At 40.5% G+C, this 14,183-nt stretch overlaps 1 protein-coding gene across 6 annotated transcripts in view; it reads left to right on the plus strand.

Annotated features, from left to right (window-relative positions):
• The window catches only part of LOC138763323 (POC1 centriolar protein homolog A-like), a 169,901-nt gene extending 159,671 nt beyond the window's left edge, over positions 1-10,230 (plus strand). For all 6 annotated transcript variants that reach the window (XM_069937276.1, XM_069937269.1, XM_069937270.1 and 3 more), the window contains one exon: positions 9,977-10,230. In XM_069937276.1, the coding sequence (XP_069793377.1) occupies positions 9,977-10,057 (81 nt within the window). In that variant the 3' untranslated portion in view covers positions 10,058-10,230. The remainder of the gene's footprint in view (positions 1-9,976) is intronic.
• The last annotated feature ends 3,953 nt before the right edge of the window (positions 10,231-14,183 follow it).

Genomic DNA, 14,183 nt, shown 5'->3' on the forward strand with positions numbered 1-14,183 from the left:
CAAGCGGGGCCGGTTCGCCTGCCTTGTGGTGAGACGCCACAAATACATCAATTGCTTCACAGTGAGGTGGTGAAGTATTCTAATAATTAAAGAAGCACTTTGCAGAGCTAATTTGCTTTTGATCAGTTCAAAGGAGAAATTTAATTTGAGATGTTGATTCGGTTAATGCATATTTTATGTTGGAAAACTGGTCAGACTGTGGAGTAATGAGTTGAATGTTTGAAAAAAAAATATGCTGCCTTACTCAGCATTACTTGTTCAGTTCTCATGAGTTCTGTGACTATTCGGTAGCCCAAAGGTCAGTATAGTGCCTTGCCATTTTATGCAAATTTGTCCAAAATAGAACCATAAAACATTACAGCACAGAAACAGGCCCTTCTAATCTGTGCCAAACCATTTTCTGCCTAGTTCCTCTTACCTGCACCCAGTCCATACCCCTCCCAACCACGTACTTTTCCAAATTATTCTTAAATGTGAAGAAATTCCTCTGAACTTTTCCCCTTTCACCCCTTGTCTGGTTTGTATTTCACCTAACCTCAGTGGAAAAAGCCTACCTATATTTACTCTGTCTATATGCCTAATAATTTTTAAATACCTCTGTCAAATCTCCCCTCGTTCTTCCTCACTCCAAGGAATAAAGTTTTAATCTGTTCAACCTTTCCCTGAATTAAGTTCCTGAAGTCTCAGCAACATCCTAGTAAATCTCTGCACTCTTTAAATCTTATTGATATATTTCATGTAGTTAGGAGACCATAACTGTACACAAGACTCCAAATCTGGCCTTGTCAGATCTCCACCAATGACACCTGCTACTACCACGTGGTCATCTCCCTCGATCAGGACACCGCAGCCTGCATCATTGACTTCCTGCAGCAGCCCCTAGAACAAGGAAGGTATGTGGCCATCAAAGAGTTGTTAACCCACAATTTACACATGGGGAAAACTCCTTTCAGACAGTGCACTCTAATATCATTGTGCTAACTGCTACACTAACCATACCGGCCAAAGGCAAGGGAGAAAAAGTTTAAGGGAGATATGCAGGGCTAATATTTTCCAACAGAGCCTGGAATGGGTTGCCAGGAGTAGTGGGCGCAGGTACAATAGTAACATTTATAAGGCTTCTAGATAGACATATGAATATGAACAAGATGGAGGGATACATATTAAGTGCAAGTAGAAGAGTTTTTCTTGAACATTGTGTTCGTTGCAGTCACATGGGCTGAAGAATATGTTCGTGTGGGGTATCTTTCTGTGTTCTATGACAGAATTTTATCTCTGCTTGTCTATTATTTGCTCTTTATACTATAATTTTTCCTTCCAGTCGAGTTTAGAGAAATTCAATCTTTACATAATGTTACCAGCCCAGAGGACCCCAAACCCAACAGCATTTTGAAATATGTCACGGACACGTCTCCTGAAACCCTCTGGGATCAGCTGAAAACGGCCATACTGCAATCCACTGAAGAGGTACTGGGCTTCTCCTCCAGGAAAAACAGGGACTGGTTTGACGAAAACAAACAGGAAATCCAGGAGCTGCTGGCAAAGAAGCAAACTGCCCACCAGGCTCACTTTGCAAAGCCTTCCTGGCCAGAGAAAAAAACGAGCCTTCCACCTCGCATGCAGCTATCTTCAGCGCAAACTCCGGGAGATCCAAAATGAGTGGTGGTTCGCCAAACGAACCCAGCTTAGCACCGACATTGGCGACTTCAGGGGTTTTTATGAGACACTAAAGGCTGTGTACGGCCCCTCACCCCAAGTCCAAAGCCCTCTGCGCAGCTCAGACGGCAAAGTCCTTCTCAGCGACAAGATCTCCATCCTTAATCGATGGTCAGAACACTTCCAATTTCTTTTCAGTGCCAACCGCACAGTCCAAGAATCTGCCCTGCTCCAGCTCCCTCAACAGCCCTTGAATCTAGAGCTGGATGAGGTCCTTACCCAGGAAGAGACATATAAGGCAATTGAACAAATGAAAAGCAGCAGGTATGGATGGAATTCACCCCCCAGAGGTCTGGAAGGCTGGCGGCAAAACTCTGCATACCAAACTGTGTGAGTTTTTCATGCTCTGCTGGGACCAAGGAAAGCTGCCTCAGGACCTTCGCGATGCCATCATCATCACCCTGTACAAAAACAAAGGCGGGAAATCAGACTGCTCAAACTACAGGGAAATCACGCTGCTCTCCATTGTAGGCAAAATCTTCGCTAGGATTCTCCTTAATAGACTAATACCTAGTATCACCAAAAATGTCCTCCCAGAATCACAGTGTGGCTTTCATGCAAACAGAGGAACTACTGACATGGTCTTTGCCCTCAGACTGCTCCAAGAAAAGTGCAGAGAACAAAACAAAGGACTCTACATCACCTTTGTTGACCTCACCAAAGCCTTCGACACCGTGAGCAGGAAAGGGCTTTGGCAAATACTAGAGCGCCTCGGATGCCCCCCCAAGTTCCTCAACATGGTTATCCAACTGCACGAAAACCAACAAGGTCGGGTCAGATATAGAAATGAGCTCTCCGAACCCTTCTCCATTGACAACGGCGTGAAGCAAGGCTGCGTCCTCGCACCAACCCTCTTTACTATCTTCTTCAGCATGATGCTGAAACAAGCCATAAAAGACCTCAACAATGAAGACGCTGTTTACATCCGGTACCGCACGGATGGCAGTCTCTTCAATCTGAGGCGCCTGCAAACTCACACCAAGACACAAGAGCAACTTGTCCGTGAACTACTCTTTGCAGACGATGCCGCTTTAGTTGCCCATTCAGAGCCAGCTCTCCAGCGCATGACGTCCTGTTTTGCGGAAACTGCCAAAATGTTTGGCCTGGAAGTCAGCCTGAAGAAAACTGAGGTCCTCCATCAGCCAGCTCCCCACCATGACTACCAGCCCCCCCACATCTCCATCGGGCACACAGAACTCAAAACGGTCAACCAGTTTACCTACCTCGGCTGCACCATTTCATCAGATGCAAGGATCGACAATGAGATAGACAACAGGCTCATCAAGGCAAATAGCGCCTTTGGAAGACTACACAAAAGAGTCTGGAAAAACAACCACTTGAAGAAACACACAAAGATCAGCGTGTACAGAGCTGTTGTCGTACCCAATCTCCTGTTCGGCTCCGAATCATGGGTCCTCTACCGGCATCACCTACAACTCCTAGAACGCTTCCTTCAGCGCTGTCTCCGCTCCATCCTCAACATTCATTGGAGTGACTTCATCACCAACATCAAAGTACTCGAGCTGGCAGAGTCCACAAGCATCGAATCCACGCTGCTGAAGACCCAACTGCGCTGGGTGGGTCATGTCTCCAGAATGGAGGACCATCGCCTTCCCAAGATCGTGTTATATGGCAAGCTCTCCACTGGCCACCGAGACAGAGATGCACCAAAGAAGAGGTACAAGGACTGCTTAAAGAAATCTCTTGGTACCTGCCACATTGACCACCGCCAGTGGGCTGATCTCGCCTCCAACCGTGCATCTTTGCGCCTCACAGTTCAGCGGGCAGCAACCTCCTTTGAAGAAGACCACAGAGCCCTCCTCACTGACAAAAGACAAAGGAGGAAAAACCCAACACCTAACCCCAACCAACCAATTTTCCCTTGCAACCGCTGTAACCGTGCCTGCCTGTCCCGCATCGGACTTGTCAGTCACCAACGCGCCTGCAGCAGACATGGACATACCCCTCCATAAATTTTCATCCGCGAAGCCAAGCCAAAGAAAGAAGATACTATAATTTTTCCTTCCAGTCGAGTTTAGAGAAATTCAATCTTTACATAATGTTACCGGCCCAGAGGACCCCCAAAACCCAACAGCATTTTGAAATACACCAAGACAAATGGTTAATTAAACAAAAGTCATTTTTAATTTTCTTTAAACATAAAAACAGGATCTAATTTTTAACTTAACTTAACCTAACAACCCCCTTCTAATTCTAAGTGCACGAGTATCTAATGTGTATATAAGTTCAGAAAAGTTCTTTGATTCACAGACCATTCTCACTTCTCACTCCTCCCAGTTCACCGGTATCAGGCAATTCTTATACTGTGCACAGATTTTAACATTTATGAATTTTCACAAAGCTTTGGTGCTTAAAGGTAAATGGTTACCGCTCAGGAAGGTTCTTGTTGGTTTCAGAGAGATATTTGTTGCTTGTTGGACACAAATAAACTGATTCCCTCTGATCAGCCACTTCAGTGTCTTGCCAAAGAAACTTGCCCCATCGGTTTTCCAAATGATAACCTCTTCTTCTGCAGGTCACCAGAGTTCCTTTTGTTTTCCTTATTGCAAGCGAAACACTCTAGGCAGCCATTTCCTCTTGTATGGACCACAAGGGTTTTCAACAGGCTGAACTCAGAACTCACAAACAGTCTTCAAAATGGGGTTTCATCAAGCTGCCAACTTGCCATGACTGCAGAAACCAGTTCTCTCTCTCTCTCTCTCTCTCTCTCTCTCTCTCTCTCTCTCTCTCTCTCTCTCTCTGTCTTTCTCTCTCTTTGCTTGCAAAACCACATGACCTTCTTAGAACAACGAACTGCAACCAGATATATTGTGGTACTGGATCCAAACTTGAGCCCGTTCTGTTGCTTTCATAACAATAATCCATTTACACCTGCTTTTGAAGTTTCTTGAGTTCGGGTCCTTCTTTTTGCACCTGCTTTACAAAGGCACTAGGCCCAGAGTGTCTGGTTTGAGCAGAGCTCTTGTGTTTTAAATAAGATCTGTTTTGTGAAGTGTTTATGTTTGTTTGTGACCTACACTACCACAATCTATCTCATTCAAAAACATATCTATATACAATATAAAATAAGATATAATCCGTCACAATACTATTACTTAGGCTTGTTGATTTTGTTAATAATGCTTCAGCATGGATAACTTTTTCCAGTTAGCTGCCAGTACAAATTATCATTAAGAATACTTTAATATTGTTTACAAAGGTGTGTACTCACTCATTTACCTCTTTATAAATTTCTAATCCATTGTATATGTTTAGTTCAAGCAAGTTAAAGAACTTTTTTAACTGTAATCCACAGCATAGACATCTGATGTATAGGAAATATTAATTTTGATTGCCTTGTGGAAAATATTCAGAACTGACTTTGAAGAAAGTGGTCCTCAAAGGTACTACAAACTTCGTGACATTGATTTAAATTATTGGCTGGCTTCATCAGTAAGTGTTCCTTAATGCCAAGAGGAATGCCATGAAGATGCAGCAGACAGCACTTCGAAATATTCTCAAGGACATTAAAACAGAAGTGTAAAGCTTTAAATGTTAACAAAACTTCAAGCATTTTACACAAAACAAGATAAAAAGCATTTTACACAAAACAAGTTAAATATTGATAAATACACATGAGATTTAAATGAGAGTTGAAATATGACAAACTTTAATTTTGTATGGAGGGCTATTCTTTTTTTATAAAGACATCTTAAATCATTAATTATGGCTGAGTTTATTCAACAAAACATAATGATTTTGATTAAGTTTTTTTTTAGCATCAGAACAGAGTAGTTGATGTTGTAGATCAGTGCCTCTCAATACTTGGCCCAAAGACTACCAGTGGGCTCTAGTGACAGGAACTTCAGCCAGGAGGCAGACAGGTCTACCAGACGAAAATTCTCAAGACTTTGTCCCACCTCAATAACACACACATACACACACAGTCCATGAGTTTGTTATAGATGGTCTGTAGTAAGTCAAAGAATACCCAAAGTGTTCTGTGGGTTTTTTTAAAAATTGAGAATCACTGTTATGGATGGTCCTGTGATTTTGTCAAATCAGTTTGGAAAAGGTTACAACAGTAGACAATGTGAGTGAGCAGGGATTCAAATATAGCATCTGCAGTATTTCTACACTTAACAGTATATATGCATGCTCCAGTTGTTCTCAATTTCCTCCTCGATTATTACAATGGCTGAGAGTCTTTGTAATTATAAATTATCTATTCAGGCATTTTCCTATTTTTTTTTTGCCCTGGCCTCTGTTTTGAAGACTTTGAGCCCAAGCTAGAATTTAGTATCCAGAAAATCTCATCATTCTTTAGAATTAGTTAATTCAAGGAGAATGAATAGAGAAGTTAGCCTTTGATAAGCAATATAACAATTATACCTCCATCAAATTCAGAAGTATCCATACTTCTTTTTTCTCTTTAATATATTCTGAAAAAGAGAAATAGAGTTAATGTTTCAGAGAGAGGATGTTTCATCAGAAAAGGGAAAGAAAGACAAATCAGTCACTTTAAGTTGCGGAGAAGGTGGGACCTCGGACCATGGCGAGGGAGGAGGTGTGGGAGTAGGTATTACACCTCCTACGACCACAAGTGGAAGGTGCCGGGGGTTGATGGGTGGGAAGGGAAGAGTGCACAAGGAGTCACGGAGGTGAGGAGAAGGAAAAATGTGTCTGGTGGTGGGGGTCCCATAGTAAGTACTAGAAATTCTGGCGGATAATGTGTGGATGCGGAGGCTGGTGTGGTGGTAGGGATGGTCAGGATAAAGAGAATATTTGCAATAGGATGAGATCAGTGTTGTCATTAGGAATAAGTTGTAGGAATGCTCCTGTAAAACACTTTAATGGAACAATTAGGAGACAGTACAGACAAGAAAATGGAATGTATTGCAAATAGCAGGACTGAGGATAAGAGACAGGTCTCTTGCATTATTGGAAAGGGGAAATTAGTCAATATCACAGATTGATGACTAATTGCAGAAATGATCAATTTGGATACAAAGAAAACAAGTTAACTGAAGTTGGGGAATTTGTTTTTAAGTCTAGAAAGCTGCAACATGCCCAGATGGTGGAATACATGCGGGGGGTAAAACACAGGACACCATGATTAAGTGAAAAGAACACACAAAAGCTGAAGAAACTCAGCAGGTCAAACAGTGCCCTTAAGTAGCAAAGGTAAAGATACATCACCAATGTTTCGGGCTTGAGTCCTTCATCAAGGTGTGGGGGAACATGAGAGATGTCTGAACTGAAAGGGGGGGGGGGTGGTGAGGGTGGGACATGATAGGTGGGGGGAGGATTGCAGGAAAGGGGGAGGAGTCTAGATGAGGTGGAGAGAGAAAGGAAATAGGAACTGGAATAGCTAGTTACGGGGGGGAGAGGGGAAAAATCAAGCTGATTAGTGGAATGCAGTGAACTCGGTGTTCATGCCCTGGGGTTGGAGGGTGTCGAGATGAAAAATGAGGTGCGGTTCTTCCAATCTGCGGGTGGTCAGGGTGGGGGAGCGTGAAAGGCCATGGACAGACACGTGAACTTGAGAGTGTGACTCAGAAATGAAATGGTTGACTACGGGGAAGTCGCTTTAATTGCAGATGGAGAGGAGGTGCTGGGCAAAGCGATTTCCTAATCTGTGACCAGCCTCTTCGATGTAGAGAAGGCCACAGAGGGTGCACTGGATGCAGTAAATGAGTTCTTTGGAGGTACAGGTGAAGTGTTGCATCACCTGAAAGGTCTGTTTGGGACCTCGGACCATGGTGAGGGAGGAGGTGTGGGAGTAGGTATTACACCTCCTACGACCACAAGTGGAAGGTGCCAGGGGTTGATGGGTGGGAAGGGAAGAGTGCACAAGGAGTCACGGAGGGACCGGTCCCTACGGAAGGCTGAGAGGTGAGGAGAAGGAAAAATGTGTCTGGTGGTGGGGGTCCCATAGTAAGTACTAGAAATTCCGACGGGTAATGTGTGGATGCGGAAGGCTGGTGTGGTGGTAGGTGAGGACGAGGGGGATTCTGTGTTTATTGTTTCTAGGGCAGAGGGGGCTAGAACTAGAGCGAGGAATAAAGGAGATGTGGGTGAGATCCACGTTAACAGTGGTGGAGAGGAAGCCATGTTTGTGGAAGAAGACAGACATTCCAGAGGCTCTGAACTGGAAGACCTCATCTTGGGAGCAGATGTGGTGGAGACAGAGAAATTGAGAGAAGGGGATGCAGGACAAGGTGTGAGGACGTGTAGTCCAGGTAGTTGTGGGAGTTGGAGGGTTTGTAATAAATGTCAGTGGAGATTCTGTCTCCTGAAATGGAGACAGAAAGATCCAGAATACATACTGTTCCCCAAGCTTACATTGGTCCATTTGTTGCCTTATTATTGCCGATGTGAACATATGAATAAGACATGGATTGAACCAGCAATCTTCCTTTTAAGATTAAAGCTTCAAGTACTGGTAGCTTTAGCTATTGATGACAAATAACATTTAATTTTTGTAAAAGATTGTATATTTTAAGCAAATATGTAGCTATTATCATTTGCTGACCTGACATCAATGCAAAATGTAATTTTTGTACATCAATGGCAGGTTCATATTTTTGTAATAAGCCCCTAGTGATGGGAACTTGCTTTATTTGATTAGAAAATTAGTTTCTTCATCTTACCAAACTAGAGTTGGAATGTTCACCTTATATATTTGTGAAATGACAATATTAGATAAATGTACTATCCTATTACAGTATATTATTCAGGCTTTTCCATTTATTTCTCATTCTATCCTTATTTCAATTTTAATCTAATTTGCTCCCATTTCCCTCTTTATATTTTATCTTTCATTTCCAACTTTAGTGGTACAATTTTCCCATTGGTGACTTTGACATCATCTGTGGCACAAATGTTGTGCAATGGCAATGATTGTCATTAAAATACAATTTACAATTTTTGTGGCTACTTTTGCTGCCTCAGGTGGAGCCAACTATTCCATTTTGCATGCGTTCTGCTGTTAAAACAGATTAACACAAAATATGGATTATTTAAGAGTGAATTTAAAATGTATAATGTGCAGTATCTGGGAAATTCACTAAAAATTGGATATTTCAGTATTACCAAAATCGATTATTACCTCAGAAATGCTTTGTAGACAAAAAGCGGTCAATGACCTTTGAGCAATGCATATAACTTTGCATTTACGTGATGTGGTCCAGGTAAATATTGTTGTACATTTATTTATTCATGCATCAAAGAAAGAATTAAGTTGAACTATTGGGAAAAAAAATTGAGACTTATTAATCTTTCAGTTTTTTCAATCAAAAGTTTAATAATGGGGTATTTATATCCTTGTAAATTATGGAATAAAGTTTACGGTGTACTGCTCTGAGGAAGTAGAAGCTACTTGTAATCTGTCCTGTAAATGTACTCCCTTATGGGCCCCTACTTCAAGGGACAATTAAAGCAATTGTTTTACTATGATCTGTTTAGTTGTATCTCACGCTGCCAGATATTGGAAGCATGAATTAAAGAAAGAGTTAAGTTATGGTATCTGAATTATGGGCTGAAAGAGAGCAGCAATGCTCTTGTCTTTCCAGAACTTGATATTGAGCCTGCAGTTTAAAAAAAACAAAAGGAAATGTGAAAATTTACATGGTTTGTGTGATGCCATTTTCATTCTGTAATTGAAAAAAATCAAGGAATTGTAGCATGATCGATGTACTTTTATTGAGAGGGCTTAAGAATGTAAATTAAATGTAGTTCAGTGGTTCTCAACCTTTTTCTTTTCACTCACATACCACTTTTAAGTATTCCCTATGCCATCGGTGCTCTGTGATTAGTAAGGAATTTGTTAAGGTGGTATGTGAATGGGAAGGGAAGGTTGAGAACCACTGCTCTACACCCAATTGTTACTGAAATATTTTGCTTGAGAACAATTGTCATCGGCCCAATTCCTTTGGAGTTATGAAATTGTGCACATAGCGAGTCAATTAAACAGTGGTTTTCAACCTTTTTCTTTCCACCCACATACCACCTTAACTAATCCCTTACTAATTACAGAGCACCTATGGCATTGGGATTACTTAAAGTGGTAGATGAGTAGAAAGTAAAAGGTTGAGAACCACTGATGTAGTTGTTCCTGGCCTGCATATTTGTCTCTTACAGCTTTTTATATAATGACACCAAGCAAAATTAGAATCTTACGAAAAATAAAATAGTTTAAGTGCTTCATGTCCCTTCATCTCTCATGGAAAATACCTTTTATTTCAATTTTATTATTCAGACTGTGACGATTCTTGAACAGCGACTTACATTAACAGAAGACAAACTGCGAGAATATCTTGATCATCAGGAAAGGACATGATTAAAGTCAGATGATTGAAAACTGATGAAAGAAATGTGTGAATTGACAGATGAAGCCACCTTACCGAGGAGGCATGTTTAATGTGTATAAATCCGGCAATTACCAATCCAAGTTTTATAAAGTGTTTAATCCTTCTCTAATATTATCCAATAACAACTACAGTGAAATTTTAAGTTGTGATGTGTGTGTGTGTGTGTAATTTTTGTACTTTTGCCCTCTACAAGAGCCAGTATTTCTTAAACAATAAATAGATTTTGTTTCTCTCCAGAATTAACCCATACATATTCAGATACCATATATTCAAATAAAATGTTGATTTAAAGGAAATTAATGACTCAAATTTGTTATTTCCCTCGCGATCACATTTGGATATAAAATATGCAGTTACAGGCATGCTTACTTTTGATGAACTATGTTGTCATGAGACAACATTGTCTTGGTGAGTGGAAGTGCAATAGAGATTTGGTTTTTTTTAAAAATGCAAGAGCTTGAGTACATTAAATCTGGCACAAAAATGTGAATTAAACTCTAATTCTCAGTAGCAGTTGTACAATCCTCTGGATACATTTATGAGTACTTCATTTTTCATGAGAAGTTAGCAGTAATTAGTTAACATATAACGAACAGTTTGCTGTTGTAAACTATTTAAATAGTGAGAAGAGTGAGACGTATTAATTTATGAAAAATGATACCATCCTTTTCTCTGCTTGTTCATGCACCTGACTTGATTTTATAATGTTTGTCATAGATTTTTTGTTGATTTATCCATCATTTATAAAACCTTATTGCCTCATTAAAAATGTATTTATTCAAAATGATAAATGAATTCCCTTCAGTTGTTAAATAGCTTTTACAATTATTTTTTTCATATTTTCTCATCAAAGATTGAAGCTTGATAGATTATTCTTTATCCTGTCCTTTATCATTCCTGTGTATCTTATCATTTCACCATCAACCACATCTCAATTTTCCACACATTTGTTAGGAGGTGGCAAAAAAGCAGGGAAATTCGTCCCTAATTAACAGGAGAACCCTGATAAACTTCCAATGCAAGATGTCGTGCACTCATAGGAACAAGTGAGGACCTTTTTTAAAGACTTACGATAGAGTCATCGAGTTGTACAGAACCAAAATGGCCCTTTTGACCCATCTCTTCCATGTCAAATGTTATAGCCATCTATACTAATCCCATTTTCCTACATTATTCCCTGAACATCTCTACTCCTTTCCTGGCAGCCAAGGTAGGGGAATGCTCCTCTTGTGTGATGTGAGTTGTAAGGAAAGCCAGAATTGTCCCTGATGATTTCTTCTGTGAGAAATGTATCTGGCTGTAGCTCCTGACAAACCAAGTTAAGGAATTGGAGTTGGATGAACTCCGGATCATTCAGGAGGCAGAGGGTGTGATTGACAGGAGTTACAGGGACACTATCACACCTCGGAGGCAGGAGGAGGGTAGATGGTGACAGTCAATTGAAGGAAATGGAAAGGCAGGAAGTGCAGGGCACCCCTGTGGGAATTCCACTGAATAACAAGTATATCATTTTGGATACTGTTGAGAGGGAGTGACCTACCGGGCACAAGCCATGGTGATCAGGTCTCTGGAATGGTGTCTGGTCCTGTGGCTAAAAGAAGGGAAGGGAGGAAAAGAGGTCGAGGTGACCTTTTTCTGTGCTGTAATTGTTCTGTGCCCCTATCTAAGCACATGTCCAAATCTCTTTTGAAAGCAATAATTTATCAGCTTCCATCACTTTCTCTGGTAGCTTGTTCCATTTAATCACCATGTTCAGTGTGAGGAAAGAAACATTATTCCCCAGATCTTCTTTAAGTTACCCTCCTCTCGCCTTAAACAGATCTCTAATTTTAGACAGTACTATCCTGCAAAAATGACTTTGAATATCTACCCTATCTGATGTCACTTTTCAGCCTCCTATGTTTCAGTGAAGAAATTCAGCCTCTCCAGTCTCCTTTTTTGATTGGAGCCCATCTATTAATCTATTTCAGTGGCAATTCTCTATAAAAAGGTGTTTTTTCCTGTCATTGAACTCAATTTGAGGCTTTAACACTTGACATATTTCCATTTTTCCTGTCCCGATCTAATTCGCTTTAGTATGCACATGTACAATGTATAATGCTCTCATTATATACAGACGAGCCCTATTCTTTTTTTTCCAAATTTCCAAAGTAAAATTCAACAATATTCTAAGATTGTTGTGACTCAGGACCATTCAACTAGATACCACTCTGTCCTCTGTCCTCTAAAATGTTTCCCAGAATCTTGATAACCCACAAATGGAGAATTGCTGGACTATTACATTTGGAGTGAGGTATTAAATTGTATTAGACATTGGCTTCTTGGGAGAAGCCAAAGAGTGGTACCAGCTGATTATCTCTCTGACTGTAGGTCTGTGACTAGTGGTGCAGCTCATAGATCGGTGCTGGGTCCATTGTTGTTTGTCATTTACATCAACAATCTGAACGACAGTGTGGTAAACTGGATTTGCAGATGGCACTAAAATTGGGGTGCAGTGGACAGCAAGGGAGGTTTGCAAAAGTTGCAGCAGGATCTGGAACCAGCTCGAAAAAAGGGCTACAAAATTGCAGATGGAATTTAATTTGGACCTGTGTGAGGTATTGCAGTTTGAGAGGACAAGCCAGAGTTAAACTTGCATGGTGAATGTTATGGCCAGCGGAGGGAGTGCAATAAAACAGAGGGATCTGGAAATACAGATATATAATAGGTGAGGCCAAATTTGGAGTACAGTGTGCAGTTTTGATCACCTGCCCATAGCAAAAATGTCAATAATATTGAAAGAGTGTTGAGAAAATGTACAAGAAAGTTACCTGGACCTGAGGAACAGAGTTATAGTGAAAGGTTGAATAGGTTAGGAGTTTATTCCCTGGAGCATTAGAAAATGAGGGGAGATTTGATAGAGGTATACAACATTTTGAGGGGTATAGATAGGGTAAATGCAAGCAGTCTTTTTCCTCTGAGGCTGGGTGAGACAAGAACTAGACATGGGATAAGGGTGAAAGGGGAAATTTTTAAGCAGAACATTAAGGGGAGTTTTTCATTCAGAAGGTGATGAGAGTGTGGAACGAGCAAGTGACAAAAGTGTGGACAGGTTCAATTTCAATGTTGAAGAGAAATTTAGATCGGTACATGGAAGGGAGGGGTATGGAAGGCTATGTTCCAGATGCAGATCAATGGGACAAGGCATAAAAATAATTCAGCACAGACTAGATGGGCTGAAGGGCCTGTTTCTATACTATATTGTTCTATGATACAGCACTAGTGGATGCAATCTGACTAATGCCTGAGACTAAAGGGATTGTCCTAATTTTACATTTAATTAACTTAACCATGCATACCATCAGTCAGCTTTGTAATAGCTTCATTATACTGCTCATTGACTTTTAGTAATTCATGAAATACCACTGTAAGGTCTACCTCCCTTTTAGTGGCTAATTAGACACATGAAAATCTAAACCTTTTCTCAAGTATTATGCTATGCTTGGCTATATTGATAGTTATCTGTAATTGTCGGTCCTTTCCTGTTGCTTTGAAAACTACTTGTGAGCTTGTCTGTGCAAACTCTTAATTTCTTTAAATATACAATAACAACTTCCTTTTTTACATCATGCCAAGGTACATTAACCAGCAATTGTTATTAGAGATGAACCACTTGGGTCCTGTTATTAAATCAAGTAGGATTACATCTGCGCAGCTCCTCTTATTAATAATTACTCCACATTCTCAGAGCGCTCTATGCAACTTAATCGTCACAAAAGAACATAAGAAATAGGAGCATTCATCTGGCCTGTCATGTCTACTCAGCCATTTAATACAATCATGGCTGATCTGACCATGGACATAGCTCCACCTACCTGTCTTTTCCCCATAATCGTTAATACCTCCACAATACAAAAATCTATATAATTGTGTCCAAAATATATTTAATGTGGCAGCCTCTACTGTTTCCTTGGTCAGAGAATTTCACAGGTTTTCTACATTCCAGGAGAAGTATTTCCACATCATCTCTGTTCTATATCCACTCCCAATCTTGAGGCTGTTTTCTTGTTCTGGTCTTGCCTACCAGAGGAAATATTTTGCCTCTAATTTATCAAT

This window comes from Narcine bancroftii, chromosome 5, assembly GCF_036971445.1.
Source record: "Narcine bancroftii isolate sNarBan1 chromosome 5, sNarBan1.hap1, whole genome shotgun sequence".
Classification (NCBI taxonomy): Eukaryota; Metazoa; Chordata; class Chondrichthyes; order Torpediniformes; family Narcinidae; genus Narcine; species Narcine bancroftii.